This window comes from Nansenia antarctica, assembly GCF_963989245.1.
Source record: "Nansenia antarctica genome assembly, chromosome: 3".
NCBI classification, from domain to species: domain Eukaryota; kingdom Metazoa; phylum Chordata; class Actinopteri; order Argentiniformes; family Microstomatidae; genus Nansenia; species Nansenia antarctica.
Genome location: NC_137688.1, coordinates 40,324,538 through 40,343,143, shown reverse-complemented (window position 1 = coordinate 40,343,143; position 18,606 = coordinate 40,324,538). Strand labels below are relative to the sequence as shown.

General features: G+C 42.1%; 1 protein-coding gene across 1 annotated transcript in view; it reads left to right on the top strand.

Annotated features, from left to right (window-relative positions):
• The first annotated feature begins 1,808 nt into the window (after positions 1–1,808).
• The window catches only part of dph1 (diphthamide biosynthesis 1), a 70,601-nt gene continuing 53,803 nt past the window's right edge, over positions 1,809–18,606 (top strand). The window contains exons 1-3 of the mRNA XM_080525783.1: positions 1,809–1,882; positions 3,362–3,511; positions 15,623–15,686. Coding sequence (XP_080381909.1) covers positions 1,810–1,882; positions 3,362–3,511; positions 15,623–15,686 — 287 coding nt within the window. The 5' untranslated portion in view covers position 1,809. The remainder of the gene's footprint in view (positions 1,883–3,361; positions 3,512–15,622; positions 15,687–18,606) is intronic.

The following is an 18,606-nucleotide window of genomic DNA, read 5'->3' as shown; positions in this document are numbered from 1 at the left end:
TCCTCAAATCCTCTTATCGTGGACTCTGATGCTCTCCGTTCTCTAGAATCCTTTAAATTATATATTCCCAGCACTTCCCAGTAAACCGTTAGGAACTGCAGTGTTTCCCCCCCCTTTTGTTTACCTTTCTCTCCTTGTCTTAGACCTTTCAATAGTACGCCGTTCCTCAGAGAATGTAGACTTTCGCCATCCTGCGCTCAAGATAGAGAAAGTAAAGATGTGGGCTCCCTCTGCCTCATCGTCGAGCTGGTTCGTCTCTGCGCACTAGTTCCGTTTTCCCCGTGTTTGTTGGCATGAAGTCCATCCACGGCCCCGCGTTGGAAACACTAAAATAAGCACATTTTCACCAATAGTCCAAGTCTTTTGTGGAGGGAATCAACATAGGTCTACACAAATATTTACAAAACATGCATCTGTTATTTAACTGCAATATTTTGTTCAACATTCATCAAGATACATCATCTGCGGCAGGCATAATATGGTTTGATTCTCCCTAATAGTTGTAGACCCATCTCAACTACAAAGCTATATTGAGTATTGATATATGACTACAAAGTAGGCTCCTACACAAAGTAATCCCTGGTCTCTCTCTCTCTCTCTCTCTCTCTCTCTCTCTCTCTCTCTCTCTCTCTCTCTCTCTCTCTCTCTCTCTCTCTCTCTCTCCCCCCCCCCCATTTCCTCTCTCTCTTCCCCATCTCTAATTGAAAGAGGCAAAGCCGTTTTTTTTTTTTTTTTTTTAAATGCACAGTAAATCAACACACACAGTTCATAAATCATTGATCAGGACACAAAAAAATGTTCTTTATAAACCAGGCCATCAATAACATTGATGTGGGTGATTGTTCATCTGTCATCCACTTAAACTGGCCCTCCCAGTGCACTGGCAGATCAGATAAGGAGTGATAGGAACAGATAGGGACTCAGATAGGGACTGAAGACACTGATGATTTTAGACGGGTTGGGGGGGGGGGGGGGGGGGGGTCAGGGTTGAGAAAAGAGACACAGAAACATACACTCTCCAGTTATCCCACGAAGAGACCAGAAGCTTCTACAGACACATTGATTACTGTTGCTAGTAGGTGCAGCAAGTTGTAACAATGGTTCAGTCTCTGGGTCTACCTGTCATGAACCCTGTCCTTACTTACACAACCTGTTAGACTTGAATAATATTCTGAAAATGTACAGACTTTGCAGAGACTGATAACAAGGTTACAACACATGTAATGTCAGATACTTGTGTGTGATGGACTTGTAAAATCTGTAATGCAAATGCATGTCAATAAATGTAATACTGTGCTGTACTACATTGTAGTAGCCTACATGTACAAGGAATGTATACTTAAGCAAATGTATTGAAACAGAAAGAAGCAGTTCTAGATATTCGGTTTTATTAGCTGCTTTCTCAACTCCTACCTTCTTCTAGCAAATTAGAATTTGTGAGTCATATTCATATCTGTCACTTCCCTCTCTCATTCACTGCCAGTATCTCACTGAACAGCAATGGCACAGACAGGTGGTGAATATGACTGGGACCACGAGAGACTATTCATAACGAAAATTAATAAAGAGAACTGAATAAACGAAACGGAATAAAGAGTAGTGGCTATAATGAAATTATAATCAGGATGGATTGAAATTAATATGATGTATTATAGTTAGACAACTTAGACTGGCAAGACAAATTCAGCACCATGGACAGCAATATGGCGCTCGATGATAACGGAACTTGACTACCCTTGACTGTAGCCTACTGCACTCTGCTTTCGATTGGCGATGTCTTTCAGTCTCCCACATGCTCCGAAAACAAACATGGCAGCGCCTGAGACTGAAACACAAGTAATTTTGGCTAAACAACCACCCGTTTCGACTAAAAAAACAACTGGTAAGTATTCATCTCTGTTGAATACTTTGCTGTGACACAAGACATAGGTGAACATTTGGTTTAGACATGAGAATCCAAACAAAAACGAATCAAATTCCAGCCACAAACATCACTAATGACGCGGATACGTGTACAGCTACTGAGTGACAGCCAGTGTAGTCAGAGGAGTAGCGTGCACTGACTGACTGTTGTGTGTTTAGTGTGCAAATGGACATAGACAAATCCACATCATTGAAAATATGTCTCTCTTAAACTAATGTAAATTGTCTCATAAATAAAAGGTATTCTTAGTAAGAATCTTACTAGCAACCACAAGCTGGGATTCACTTCACAGAAAGCGATTTGTTACCATAACAGATTTCGTTTAGCAGCTAATTTTCATCTGGGGGCTATAATACATAAATTCGATTAGTATATCGGCGATTAAAATAAAAGCCGCGTTCAGGCAACTCGTGATAGGGATTCAAGCGTCAAGTGATTCGTCGAACGAGGACCAGCCTTGTGTCATCAGTGTTCACAGAACACCGGTTTGGAAATACTCGATTTGGGGCGTGCTCGCAGACATAAAGAGCCCCGAAGAGTCGATCTGTCGAAATGAAGATACTACCCTGCACAGCGGTCCCACTTATTGCGCAGCAGTCTACTTATTGATCTTTATGAAGACGAAAAATAAGATGTAAAATAGTGCAATACTGCCACAATTAACAAGGCGAGGGAAATGGTTTGGCAAGAAATTGCTGACCGATTAAATGCGTAGGTCATACTAGCCCCCCCAGCAAGCACAAATACGTTATAAAGAGACGTTCAGGACTAGGCCAGATCACATGTCGTTTAGGGGATTTTTTTGACGTCTTTTCAGGACGTCAGTTCAACGACTTTTTGGTGACCTAAAACAGCCGGTTGTATTCTGGTCACCAAAAAGTCGTTGAAATGACGTCCTGGAAAGACGTCAAAATCCCCTAAACGACATGTGATCTGGCCTAGTTCTGGACGTCTCTGAAAGGTGTCAACACGATGTCTTTAGAACAGGTTTGTTCAGAAGGATTGGTTGCATAGCAACCAAGCCGCAAATTATTTGAGCCACATTGATGGAACGGAACTGCAAGCTGAAATTAGCGTCCGGATCTGATTTAATCCTGGATCAGATTTAATCACCGTACGTGGAATAGCCCCCTGCAGTCCCAGGTGTACAATTAAACAGTCATCAAGTTCATAGCGAAAGTACAGGGCAGAAAACAAGCAAAAACAAACATGGAGTTACAAAATACATACTGTATCTGGGAGTGGGGAAATACAGTAGGTCTATATTGCATTGTCAAATATACTTAAGTTAAATATATACACATTTATTCAACAACTGTGTAACCTGATTGGCATACTAGGTTGTTGTGGACAAGTGTCCTTCATCTGAAAACATCACAGTCAGTTGCTGCAACTGTCACTGACAATGAAATTATTTTTGATTCCTCTCTCATGCAGTGAGAGGACCACGGCGGGTGGCCAATCAAATTCCTGATGACATTCTGCAAGATCCGGAGTTGCAGGAGGCGATCCGTGCACTGCCAGCAAACTATAACTTTGAGATTCACAAGACTGTGTGGCGGGTGAGACAGGCCAACTCTAAGAGAGGTGAGTTCAGTAGTAACCACACCAGATTTCACTACTCATACCATTAAGGCAGAGTAGTTATTTGATATATCTGAGGCTATTACAATGCATTACAAAGTAGCCTACTTTAGGCCTATGGCAGAGGTTATCACTACTTACCAATACAGGTCCCTGACTCTATTACATCATTAGTAGATAGTCAGGATAGTCATGCGCATACCTCCAAATCACGTCGTTCTCACGCCTCCTTTGGAAGTCTGGAGAATTTTAGATTAGCCGATCTTGCTTGGATTGAACCTGGACAGAGCACAGTGAATCAAGCTTGCAATTTATTTGGAACTTTCATTCCAAGAACCCTTCCCATAGATGGTTGCTTGTTGTTATGCTTGTTCTTATGACCATAGATGGTTCCATCTTTTCCGACCGGGTGGGACTATTTATATTTTTGTTGCTGTTGCCTAGGCTAGCTTGCAACATTGAAGAAAACCTGAAGGAAAACGGCAATTCTGTTTGGACTATACAGTCAATTAGGTATTGGTTTGGCATGTGGCAAGGTGGCCCTCCTGTCCCAAAGGATTTCCCCAGGCTTTCTGAACAGAGAAAGGCTTGTCTCAATGAGGTTACCTAGGCCACAACACGCTCAAGCCTGGTCATGGGAACGTGATCAACCTGGTTAAACTGGCCTATGTAGAGGACTCCAATATTTAGGTGTTCACTGAAAAGTTAACTTGTATGTCATGCACCCTGGTTTATGAAATGTTGAATGTACAATTCATACAACAAGTAGCAGTAGACTACAGGAACAAAGCACTTATTGAAATGATACCTCAAAGATATCTCCTTCGTATTATAATTTTTTCATTGAGAGTTATCAGACGTACCAGTTATACCAGACATAATAAGATCCAGGTCTATTTATTCAAAATCAGTACTAGGCGATAACCAATCAAAGGATGGGGAAAGGTACGCCTCTTAACGTTTACTTAATAGTATACAAGCATACATTAGTTCTGCCCTTCATACATTGGTTTCTGCTGTTTCAGTAGAAATGCTAGCGGGCTAGAATTGTAAATGAGCTAATAAGTCAGGACACAACATGAATGCAACTGATTAGGAATTAACACATCTTGTCTAAGGGTTAGAGTTAAACCCCTTTCACACATACAAGCCTTCCCAGTAAATTCTATGGAATTTACCTGGTAAGGGGTATGTGTGAATGTGGTTTACAGGGAAATTCGCTCAGGCAATTACCCTGGTCAGGACCTTGTGTGATTCCATGGAATTTACTGGGAAGGCTTAGGTGTGAACAGAAGCATGAACATTGCCTGGTCCGGCCCGTAAAGGGTTACATATGTCTGACGCAAGACGTTTTCACATGGAACAAGTTAACCAATCACAGCGAGGAGTTTCTCACTTTGTACTTTTGGTTTGCTCCGCTAATGTTACAGAGTTGGCTAGTTAACCCACATCACATCAGCCAAAGTAATCATGAATATAATTCCACAACTGAATACTACTTCATTTCCAATCATACTTAAAATTAAAAAAAACGCTAGATTACTTACATAGCTAGCTTACTTACTTATCAAATGTACATTTTGTGATATAGATGCATTATGGGCACACACACCATATCCTCCTACAGCTGTCCTGCCTCGCACAATCAGCAGGGAGAGAGCCCGCAGCGCAGAACGCATAAGAACTGCCCCAGACCACGAATATCGCTACTACTAAATATAATTCCACAACTGGATACTACTTCATTTCCAATCATAGTTAGCTAGCTTACTTACTTAGCTAATTTACTTGTCAAATGCACATTTGTGATATGTTTGTAGTGCGCACCAGTGGCATTTCCATTCACTCCCTCGCTTCAACTGTGCTTACTCAGGCCGCCAATACAGTGTGCGCTGCGCTGTTCCGTCTGTTTATGGTTACTAGCAATATGTCTAATTGAGTTAACTCGTATTATGCTTACCATCACCAAGTTCTCCCATACTGTGCTTTTGGACTAGTATAGTATGTTTATATCAACGGTAATCAAGTGCTTTGTTGGCGAGCGAACTTGGTGATGGTAAGCGTAATACGAGTTAACTCGCTGTTAAATTAACTCTTTGACTGCCAGCCATGTTCAGAGCGGAGAGCTCCACACTGCCAGACTTTTGGGGCATTTTCGCTGAACTTTGAAGACCCACCAAATATTGACTTTTCGGACTACATAAACATTGAACATATCTACCAAAACTTTAGACTCTCTTCTTTCATCAGAAAAAGAAAGTTTGTTTCTAGCCTCTTTGAGTGTTTAGAAATCGGCCGTAGAACATAGGGTGGTTTCAGCAAAAACACCTGATTTTGACCAATAAACAGAGAAAACGAGCTTTTTCTGCAGAACTTTAAAAAAATAAATAAAAATTCTGCACTTTTTCTGTATCATCCGACTCTGAACTGTTTGAAGAGTCGCGCGATGGCCGCGCTGCTCCGCGATGCTCTGCAATGCTCCGCGCTGCAATGCTCCGCGCCGCGTTTGGCACATACCCTGATCCGTTTCGCCATTACTACAACCCACAGCAAGCCACTTCCTTCTCCAGGCTTTTATCGAACTACTGCCCCCATCTGGGACCGAAATACATTACACCCAAGTCTGAAATTCACTCTCTAGGTGTAGAACATGTCAATAACGCGATCCCCGCGAAAAAAAAAAAAAATCTATAAGACGCCAATTGGCGTCTTTGGCAGTCAATGTTACTATTCTATAAGACGCCAATTGGCGTCTTTGGCAGTCAATGAGTTAATGTGAAAAATATTATGATAAATACATATAAAACAGACGTATGATATATGGCAGATATATCTATATATATATATATATATACACAGTATATGGTATATGGCAGTCCCACACGCCTATCTCGTTCGAATTCACATTGACTAACGTTCCAGTTCTGCATCCAGTTCGGCATCCAGTTGACACGGTAATCTAAGGGCATTTAGCTCGTGTGAACGGCGAAAATCCCCGGTTGGGATTCCATGTAATTTACAGGGAACCATGTGTGAAAAGGGCTTTAGTTACCAGTACACCTGACAATTAAGCGTTGATTTCTCCTGGGTTAGGTATATATACATTCAAGAGTTGTGTGTGTGTGATTATTATTATTATTATTTATTTACATTTTTTAAAAGGAATCATTTAGTTTAAACTAAGACTTTTTTTTAACATCCTAATTTGAGGCACGTAGTGAAGTAGAAACACCCACGAGCAATCTACCCATGCCAACTTCGACGGAGTCAAGACAAAATCTTCAATGGGGCTGGGAGGCAGTTGCAGCCTGTGAATTTTACCAGAACCACAGATGTTGAGTTGAGGGGGTGCGTCAAATGCAGGCTGGGATTTCACCTTTTTTATTTTTTTATTTTTTCATACAGAGAATTGCATACACATGGCACATGATGGCATCGAAAACGTCTTCTTAACACTAGCTACTGTTTAAATTTTGTGTGCAAAGCATGCATATTGGGTTATGAACAAGAGGGCACAGGCGTTGCGAGCTCTCTGGTGGAACTACAGCCAAACGTTTTGGGGATGGAGATGTGACGACTTCCCATCCCCGCTTTTTACTTCCTTTGCCCCCACTGGGTTCATAAATAACTTAACTTATCAAATTATTTTATAGATATTTTGTGAATCAGGCTTATTGTTGAATCCAGTGATCCAGTAATGAACATGTTACAGCTAGCCTATATACAGTACTGAAAACAAAAATGAGTCTACCACTGCCAATATCTTAACTACATTTTAGTCTAAGCAAGCAATGCCAAAACAGCTGTCCCTGTTGATGTAAATGACAACAGACATACGTTTTTTTTTTTTTTTTACATCTGTGAATGGAATGCGTTAGCAGGTGGCATGCAGGGAGAATTGGGTTGTCTCTTTGAGAGGTCCATGTGGGCTTGGTGAGGAGTTGTGCAACAGTCTCTGCCTGTCTGACTGTTATGTGATGTTTCTATTAGAGAGCCTTGCCAGATCTCTCTCTCTCTCTCCTCTGGGCTTCAAAGGCAATGATCACCCTATCATCTCTGTTGCTCCCTCTATCCTGCTCAATCTCTTTTTATCTACCTGTGTGTATCTATCTGTTTCTGCCTCCCCACCCAGGTTTTTTTCTCTCGCATGCTTTCTTGATTACTGCCCTCTCTGTTGTTTTTGTCATTTCTCCTCCTGGAATAGAACAAATGATCCAAATACGCATTTGTTGTCTGCTGCCCAGCCTACAGTATGTTTATTACGTTTTGTAAGCTAAACATGATCAACAGCTAGGTATGCTCTGATGCACGTTTGATCTGGTGCTGGATAATAAGTAAATCTCCTTAGAAGCTTTACAGATCAGACTGTGTGTGTAAGTATTTACTGTAAAGGAGTAAGGGACAGGGACTGTTGGGTGAGTTTTTGTTTCTGCTTGTGAGCTGCACAACTGAACACAAGAACCTAACAGGCTATGGTGTAATGCTGCTATGAGGAACACAAGGCTGTGTTTGCAGAGTCCATTAAGACACGTTTCTTCTTCTGTGGAACCTTTACTTAACCACTAGCAAACAGACGAATCCATCTGTAATTTCTTTCTTTTCAGTAGAGAGATCGTTACATGAAAAATGTAAAGATTTTTCAGAGATCTTTTTCCATTCAACGTCCTCTCTACTGAAAGGGAATACAGATGGAAAGAAAGGGTTTGCATAGTTTTTTTTTTTTTTTTTTTTTTTTAAGACCATTTTTATCCAACTGTGTTGTAGGCACAATTTTTAGTCATGCAGGAGCCCTCTATTCTTTTTTGTTCTTCCCTCGCTCAATATGGAATCGTCTTCAGTTTCTTTTCTTCTGTTGTCCTTGTGTTTTTTTTTTTTCTATCCAACTTATTTTTCTTTCATACTGAATTGCCCATGCCCCACAATGGTCCCTTTCTAACAACAGTTGTTCAGCCTTGCAACGCTGATTGCACCTGTGAAAAGGGGAGGAAACAAGAGTGATCTAGCCAGAAGGGCAGAGTGGAACAGGAAATAAAACAACCCGGTGTGTCTGGAGGAACCTTGAAACGATGAAAGTGTTTCCCTCTGGGTTCTGAAAACAGACACAGGGAACTTTTAGTGTCTCCGAAGGTCTTTCCACAACAGAGACACAACAATCAAAAGGTTACTGCTGTCAACGTTTCCCTACACTTGTTTCCTCAAGCTATTTCAATGTCTGCCACATTTGAAACATTTGTCTCTCCATTCAGCTCGAGCAAATCTGAATTTCTGGCATGCCAACTATTATGTCACAATTGTTTGGGAGCAGTTTAAGGGAGTTAGGGTTCTGGTAAAAGCTTTGTAAAAGGCACTAAATATACACAGGCTTGTTCTATTTGCTGTGGAAGACTAGGCCTACTTCTCAGCCAGTGATTGTAGCAAAGCATGCCCCACAGTGCAACCCTGGCCTGTTGACTGAAAGACTTGAATTGGTTGAATCTCCAAAGTCTCTTTGGTTTCTCTCATCCCCTCAACTCGATGTATTGGAGGAGAGGTTCCTCCCCTTCAACCTTCTCCTCCAATGCTTTCTAAAGGAAGCAAGGTGCTAGGAACTGATGAAAGTATTTTGAGATCCCCCACACTACAGCTCCCGCAGAGCCACAGATGCTCCTTCCACAATGTCATGGAATGCTAATTCTATTCAAAACACTGTCAAATCTGATATACATTTCACTGCTGGGGCCATTCCTCTTAAATCTGGAGGAAATCTGACCTTTTCTCCAATCTCACTTGACTCCCTGCACTCCCGCTTTAAGGATATCTCCCAGAGTGCAACACTAGGTTATTTTCTGCCTTCCACAAGTAGGCCTATAAAGTGTTTCCCAAGCCATCACTACATTTTCATTATCCCTACTTTTTCCCCCTGATCGTGTGAGATATTCCTCTTTACAGAACATGACAGCAGGCACTGATTGACAGTCTGACACTCAGACTAATCACTGCCTATCATACGGTATTAGCAAATCCATGTCTGTCCGTTTGTCCACAGCCTGTCTGAGTGTGAATGAGACACACACACACATACACATGCACAAGCACAGATGTGCTTTGTGGCCACGTGCCTCTCAGCATATTTGTGATGACAGACGCAGACAGTAATAATGTTGCGTAATAGGCTTGGCATCTTGAGCATTTGTCAATGCTCCTGTGACATTGATGGCTCTTCAGCACGCACACATGTACCGACAGTAGACCCAGTGCCGACAGACAGACAGACAGACAGACAGACACACACAGCTCAGCCCTGGTCTCACCTTTGGAGAGCAGATGGAGAGAAGTCTTTGCTTCTGTCAACCTGGTCTCTCTGATGATTGCAGAAACCTTTCTCAGTTAATAAACTCGCCCTTTGACGCGTAATGACCTGTCTCTGTCTGTCTGCGTAGAGGCATGGTGATCCCTTAACCTTTCATCAGATAGACACACTCTCCTCTCCACTCTTCACCATCCATCATTCTTCAGCCCTACCCCCACCGTTCTTTCACTCCTTGCCCTTTGTTTATTTTCTTGTCTTTTATTGTTCAGTGTTTCCACACAAGCACTGCCTTATAACAATGTTGTGCACATTATTCAATCTTTTATGATACTACAGTACTGTAGTACTGTTGACTGATGTATCAATGGGATATGCCGCGACATGGTTTAACAGATGACTGCTCATTTTACCTTATGAATGTTGATTGCTTCTACCATAGTTGTGTTGCTAATCTCATCCGATGATGATGACAAACTGTTAGAATTGCCAAAGGATTTCTGTATTCTATATTCATGTATTCTATAGAGAAAGGGACTAGTGGGATAAGGACCTGTGGCCTCCAAGGTCAAATTCCATTGCTAGTTTATATAGTTTCTCTGGGAGATGAGTCCCGGGAAGAGAGAGAGACATAACCTGCTAGCCTGAAACATCATTTCTTTGTAACATTGAATAAAAGACGTCAACCTTCAGATCTCTTTATATCATCTCATTGCAAACCTGAAAACAATTGGGTTGCTGTGGAAGAAATTACACATAGGCCTATATCTAACACAACCCTCTAGCAATGTTCTCTCCTGCTCTCCCTGAAAATGGGAACGTTTATAATTGGACTAATGCGGAGAAGGCATCTCGAAAGAAAGGGATTCGTTTAAAAGATGTTTTGGGGGACATTGTATTGTGAGAAAACGGCTTGCTTCCCGAGACTAGTCAATGACCACACTGACCACGTTCAGATTCAGGTGAATTGTTTTTAAACACACGCTCTGACACTGGGCTCACTGCTTCCACTGCTAGATGACTGACCTTGGGTCTGCAGAATGAAGTGTGTGTTACTGTGGAGTCACAAAATCAACTATTCCGCCTGTTACGCCATGGAAACACATCCAGACAAAGGGGCTTTCTGAAACGGGACAGTGGACGCAGGGCTTACTGTATACGCCAATATCACACTATAATCCCATTTGGGCAAAATGTTTTAAAATAAATAAAAGACGGAATATCCATTCAAACTGAGCACTTTCACGGAGCATGCATACAAGCACAATATGTATCTGCACCAACAGGACATCAGTCTGTTGCCAAGACAACAGATCAGGATATTCAATTTGAGCAAGGATAAGGAAAGGGATTGATGTAGACAGAAAAGAAAAATGTGTTATTCACAAAGGAATGTGATATTAATGTGGTATCATCAATTAAATGGATTTGGTTCGGTACAAAATGGGTTTGGCGCAACATCTGTGAGTCTGATTATGGAAGGTTGTCAGACTTGTTGGAATGTTTATTTTAATTGATATTACCTTATTTTGGAAATGTTGCTCACCAGACTAGGGCTCTGCATAATACATATTCATAAATATATAAATTATCAGAACTTTTAGTTGATGTCCTGCCTCGGAAGTTGTTTTTCTGACCACTCTGTAGGTTTTCCCATGGGGTGTGTGCTATTTCTCCACATTCCACCCCCAGTGTTTTACAACAGATAAGACTCCACCCACACTGACCTGTCTGATAACTCGCAAGCAATTATGGGAAGGATACAAAGTAGCCCGGCTAAAATATGTGCAAAAAAAAAGTTACCATGCTTACAATGGGACAGACGGTCTCAAACCAGTCATGACTGTTTAACAGAAGAATACGTTTGGATAGTTTGTAAAGTAGGTTGTAATACTCGATTGTGCCACAGGTTATAAAACAGGTAGTTCAGGTGAATGATACCTGATACACAATGATGTTACCTGACCTGACGAGACAATGATTCCACCCCCTATCTCTCCTCCTTCCTCTCTTCCTCCCACTCTTATACCTGTCTCCTCCTCCACCTCTCTCTACACTTCATCCTCATCCTCCGCCCTCTTATCCGCCACCTCCCTCTCCCCCCTCTACCTTATCCTCCCTCTCCTTCTCTTCCTCCTCCATGTTCTTATCCAGCACACCCCTCTCCCCTCCCCCTCCTCCATGTCATCCTCCACCTCCACCTTCTTACCCGCCACCTCATTAAACCTCCTCACAAGCATTTTCCAGTGATTCGTCTTAGCCCATTTCACACTGATACGTTCCGACCGGAAATGCAGGCCTGCTGTTCTGAACCCCTTTAAGCCTACAGCAGGACCAATCCTCTCTTTTGTAGCTGCTTGATTTCCCATTTCTCTGGCGTTTGATCCATTTCTCCATGCCATCTTAATGACGTACGAGATACAACAAATCTTTATCCATCTTGTGCTGCGTGTGTGCATGCACGTATACATGTGTGTGTGTGTGTGTGTGTGTGTGTGTGTGTGGTTGTATGTGTGTGTGTGTCTGTGTGTGTGTGTACAGAGAGTGTGATAGAGTGAGTCATAAAGCTGTTGGCTGTCATCGAGGGAGACAGGTGGAGAAAGGGTGAATCTAATGGATTGGTAGAGGATGGGGGGGGGTGTAAAGATGGAACCATGCTTTCCTCCAGTGCATCACTCGCTATGTAAGATAAGGCCACAGTAATGCAGTGGCTGGGAGAAAATCACCCTGAAATGTCACTCTCCTAAAGTAATCTGTCTCAGTGAGCCACTTTGTGGCAACATTAGAAGCATATAGCCTAAGCTACGCAATCCATGATAGCCACATGTTATTCAATATATCACTGTTTTGTTTGTTTGTTTGTGTGTGTGTGTGTGTGTGTGTGTGTGTGTGTGTGTGTGTGTGTGTGTATGTGTGTGTGTGTAAGGTATTTCTAGCCATTTATTGTATTAGATCTAGTCAGTGTTTTCATATGTAGTAGGTGGCCAGTTGGTTCATATTTCAACTACCTTCGAACCACCGGCTCACATCTGGGGATTTAACTGGCAACCTTGCAGATACTGGCTAGCCTCCCTCACGTCAAGGCCAACCATGCCCCCAATAGCATTGTGGTGTGGGTGTGTGTCTTGAGGGGGCTGGGTAAAAAGTAAACACTTATTAAACCTCCCCTTTCTCGGCAAGATTGTAGAACGTGCAGTTGCCTCTCAACTCCAAAGCCATTATGTCACACCACCAACTGTTCCAACTGTTGGAACCACTACAATCCGGATTCAGGATCAACCACAGCACTGAAACAGCTCTGGTAGAGGTGGTGAATGATCTCCTCTTGGCTGCTGATGATGACAATATCAATATACTCTACAATTCTCCTTGACCTTTCCATTGTTTTTGACAACATCTCACACACCATCCTCCTTAACCGACTTGAGGCGACCCTTGGCATCACCGGAGCACCCCAAGCTTGGTTCAAATCATACCTGTCCAACAGGTGGCAGTTGGCCGTACTGGCAGTACTGTTCCCCATCTCCTCCCACTTGGCCAGATCATATGTGTCACGGTCTGGTGAAAAGGTCTGCATGCTGGCAATTCTCAAGTCGCGCAAATGACCAACAATATATATCTTTTTTTAATTTATTTTTTTAATGTGTTTTCTGTTTTTTTTCGTATTACGAAACTTTAAGTGTAGGCTACTGGATAAGTGATACATGGTTTGTAAACAAACATATGTTTTAGGCCGTGTTCAAAAGAAAGGACTGTGTGATCATCTAATTATATGTAGTTATGTGTTTTTAGCATGTTGATGTTCTATCAGCATGTTGTGATGTGCTAAACATGCTGTTAGATGTTCATCGATCTGTTCTTAGCTGATAGCTACTAGCTAGCTGCGTGTGTTTTTGATTCATAACGTTTCTCCCATTCTCTGTTTGAGGTGTACCAACATTCAAATAAGCATATCTTTTTCAACTATTTTCAATGGATGACACATCATTTGAAGGCTTACAATCTGCATGTTCATAAAAGTTAAAAAAAATAAAAAATATAAAAAGACCGTGCCCTACTTCAGGACTTTTTCACCAGACCCCATATGCTTATGACACCCAGCTCTACCTTCACACTAAACCCTCTGCTGCCCTTCCTCCCCCCTCCCTCACCTCCTGCCTCACCTCCTGGCTCCATGGTTGTGGCTCCCAAGACCCTCCTTCAAAAGATCTGCAACCTCGTCCTCACCATTGACGGCTGCTCCATTTGCCCCTCTTCGGAGGTCAGGAACCCTTCCTCACCTTTAAGGCACTCCATGGCCTGGCTCCTGCCTAGTGCCTACCTTACTGATCTACTCCACCCCTCCATCCCTGCATGTGGTCTCCGATCTTCCGACACTGATCTCCTTGTCATACCCCGCACTTGGCTACGAGCCATTTCTGCTGCTGCACCCAAGCTGTGGAACACCCTTCCACCAGCCATCTGATGCTCTGATACTTTTAATACATTCAAGACCCATCTATTCCCTATAGTTGGCTGAGCTCTTCCACCATTTTTGATCTTGGCTACGATTTTATCTTTTTGTATTTTTGTTTTCTATTTTTGTACAGTGTCTGAGATTTAAAATTAAATGTATTATTATTATTATTATTATTATTATTATTACTGGCTAATATGTCTTCCCTAATCTAAAGTGTGAAATACATCACACACCAACAATAAGAATCAAGCTCTTGCATCAACTGAAATAATGAATTTCACACTTAGCCAAAGGCTGCAGGCCTTCATAATATTTTCATATGATGTTTCTGCACTCAGGCTATGACTATAAAATAGCGTGTGTAAAGCCCAGCTACTTGAGCACTGATGTTTATGTTCTCTGATTGTTCATACAGGACTTGTAGCTGTAGCTGATTAATGAGTTTGGTCTATTACCTTCATATTATGAGGGGGACAACTGGGGGCGTGGTCATAACTTTGTAGTAAGTACCCAGATATAGACTGACTGTCCCTCCTAAAGACCCTTTTCGTCCCCACTACCCCCTGTACACCCTCTCTACTGTAAATAATAGCCTAATAATAATAATAAAAGTAATCCTTCCTTCCTTCTAGCATTGTGACTGCCAACGGCCCCTGGTCCTAGACAGACCATCGATTTGTTTTGCTTATGATGAATGATATTATATAGATGATTCACTTATTTTAGACAAATGTGCTTTGTTATAAGTCGCTTTGGATAAAGACGTCTGCTTAATGTAAAAAATGTAATATAAATGACTGTACTGTATCTATGATGATAAAATCATCAAGAATGTTGTGTCATACAGACTGCAACCCCTGGTGTTCTGGTGTTGGAGCTGATGTCCTGAACGCAGCAAGAGTTTTTTTTCCCCCGCTTCACTTAACTTAGAATAATAAACAACTTTTCTCTCCCTCCCGGCTTCTCTCCAGCTTTCTTTTTGCGAGAGTGCACAATACAGCCCCTGCTGCTGATAAGACCACCGTGTGCGGGGGTGGCTAGAGAATGTCTGGGCCGCCCGGGCAACTGAAAGGTGTTCATTCTGCCAGTGACAGGTTTCTCATTGAGAATTGCTTAGAATTTCTGCAAAGGGCATGCCCGCTTGTGAGGGAACAAAATAGATATCCTGCCAAAGCTTCATCGCAAAACTCAATGTCCGTTTGTCTCGCGTGCTGTATCATTTGAAAAGTAATTTAGTCCGCGTTCTTTTTTCTTTCGGGGCCTTTCGGCTCGATATCATCTTGTCATCATCACGGGGAAGTGTGTCTTTTTGTTTATTTGTTTGTGCCTGTCTCTGCTTCTCTAACCTCGGCCTATCTCTGCTTTACAGTGGCACTGCAGCTACCAGAGGGCCTGCAGATGTTCGCCTGTGTCATCTCAGACATTATTGAGAGGTATGTACTGCATCTAGCATCCATCACCACACACTGATGATGTTTGAACACTTGTACAAACGCGCGCACACACACACACACACACACACACACACACACACACACACACACACACACACAGCAGCTGCATGCCCTGGTTCTTGATGGAGTCGTGCCTGCGGTGTGGGAATATGACCTGGTGTGGCCACTCTGCAGTTATTAAGTGAGCGAGGTCTGTTATCATAATTCCCTGCTGCCGCCGCCGTAGCATATCTGGGTCTCAGCAGAAAATGAGAGACGATTGTGGCGCTGTCATATATATGCGCCACGGACGGACCGGCTATCACCGCTTCACTCGTTTCGTGGTCGGAAGAGGGCAGGGACATTATTCTTGTTAATTACATCTTGTTACAGTCCACATCAGGCCCTACTGCACACAAACACTCCATCACACAGTACCATGAAGCTTTTATTCATCACAGAGGGCCGTTAAGGGTTCTAATGATTTTATACAGTGGGGTGCACACATTTGGGCACCCCTGGTTTAAATGTCTGTTACAATTAATCTCCAAGTGATTGAAAGCAAACCTGAACACTAAATGCTCAAGTTAAACATGACACCTTTCTGCAAATGTAGGTGGAGTTTTTAAATGATAAAAAAGGAAAAGGGTCCTGTGCAAAAGTTTGGGAACCCTTTTGGATTATTCTTTGTTACCTTTTGAGAAGATGATTACTAAGGCCCAGACCAAGGTGATATACTACTTGTTAGGGCTTCAGTGAGTCAGATTAATCTAATTCCAGGCATGAACTATATATTCTGAAGTAACTCCATGCCTTCTAAAGTATCCGACTGCGGTGGCTGTTGTGTCTGGTGTTAAAAACCATGGGTTCCTCTAAACAGTTGTCCAAGGATGTCAGAATCAGCATAGTTCACTTCCACCATCAAGGAGAAGGCTACAAAATCTCTTGCAATGTTTCAAACTACCCATTTCCACTGTCAGAAACATCATCAGAAAATAAAATAAATGGAAAAATTGAAGTCAAAGCAAGATCTGGAATACCAAGAACATTTTCTCATAGAATGCCCCCAGATCTGGTGAGAAATGCTCAGAAGAACCCACACATCATAGCAAAAGAGCTACAAAAAAGAGTAGCAGACACCGGTCTAGTTGTGCACAGGACAACAATACAGCGTATCTTAAACAACAAAGACCTACATAGCAGAGTTGCCAGAAAGAAGCCTTTCCTACAACCTCAACACACAATTGTGCTGTCTGAAGTATGCAAAAGAAAACCTTGAGAAACCTGAGGCCTATTGGAACAATGTGCTTTGGACTGACAAAACCAAAATGTAAGTTTTTGGCCACAACCAAAGAAGGTATGTTTTGAGAAAAAAGGGTGAAGCATGTCGAGAAGAACACCGTGCCAACTGTTAAGCATGGAGGTCAATCCATTATGCTTTGGGGTTGTGTAACAGTTGGGGGCACAGGCAATATTGTGCGGGTGGAAGGAAGAATCGATTCCATCAAATATCATGACATTCTAGAGCAGGGGTCGGCAATTTTTTGAGCCACTAGATGGCGGGCCCGAACATAATCAAAGGCTAATTTAAGTAATTGATTGTTTAAAAATGTGACACGTTCTAATGCTTTGACTTTTTTTTCGAAAAATGTACACATCGCTAGTCAACTAACACAGCTTGTTTTGTGAGCCTGCTAACAATGTAAAGTAGTGTTATAGTTAACTAGGTAGCAGTCCAATCCATTACGTTGCAGTATTTTGGCTTGACTAGCGAGTTTGTGTTGTGATTCTCAACAACGTTGAAACGTAGTTTCACCCTTTTCCATATTTTTGAATAATAAATGTGTGGACTGACGATGTAGAGCAGCCTAACTTATTCTAATAATTATTTAACATACCGGTACTTTTGTTCTAATAATTATTCCCCCCTCCTCCCAGACAAGGTCACATTATTATTGGATTGGTTGTTTGCGTGTCGGGTGAAGTAAGCTAAACATTTAACCTGCTAGCTAGCAAGAGAAACATAATGTCACTCTCCAAAGGTCTAAAGATGAAAGTTGACGGTGAAAACAGGGCATTTAAAGAGGAATGGACAGCGAACTAAGTTCATCCTACCAGGTTTCATCAATGCAAAGCCGTTGTGAGACTCACATTTTACGTGCTCACAATGTTCCCTTTCTATACATGCGAGTCGTCCTTTTCGTCAATGAATGTGATAAAGACGCACGAGAGGAATCGATTGATGCATAAAAACCTTGAGAACTGCCTGCGGATTAAAGTGACGTCCATATCACCAGATATCAAGCAAATAGTGACCGATGGGAGATGCTTTTTGTTTGCGCCGATTTTGTTGTCAATGTTTTTCAGAAAATTAAACAGAATTTGCTTTGTTACTGTTCATATGTGTGTTGCAGTCACATATACGTAAACATTACGTTTGAATGGTTTAGTGAGCTCGTGTTATTTTTTTCAAACCACACCGCATGTCGACTATTTCAGCACCACGCGTTGTCCACCTACTAATGATTCACCTTGAGGGGTTCAGCGTCAGTGCGCTTCGCTGCCTGATTGTCTGTCCCTGTGTCATTCACTCTCAACATGGATAAAAGTACAATAAGCATTATTCAGGTGGAGGTCGATTCTCTATTCGGACATTATAGGCGCTATATGTGGGACTGTCGGTCCGATATTGTAAAAAAAGAAAAAAAAGTGGATTCTCAAAATAATCTGCTGGGCCAAATATTATTGGTGATGGGCCAGCAATGGCCCACGGGCCGCCTATTGCCGACCCCTGTTCTAGAGGCTAATGTTCGAAGGTCAGTCCAGAAATTGAAGTTGAAGAGGTTGGGTATTCCAGCAAGACAATGACCCGAAGCATACCTCAAAATCAACCATATTATTTCTGAGCTAGAGGTGTTCT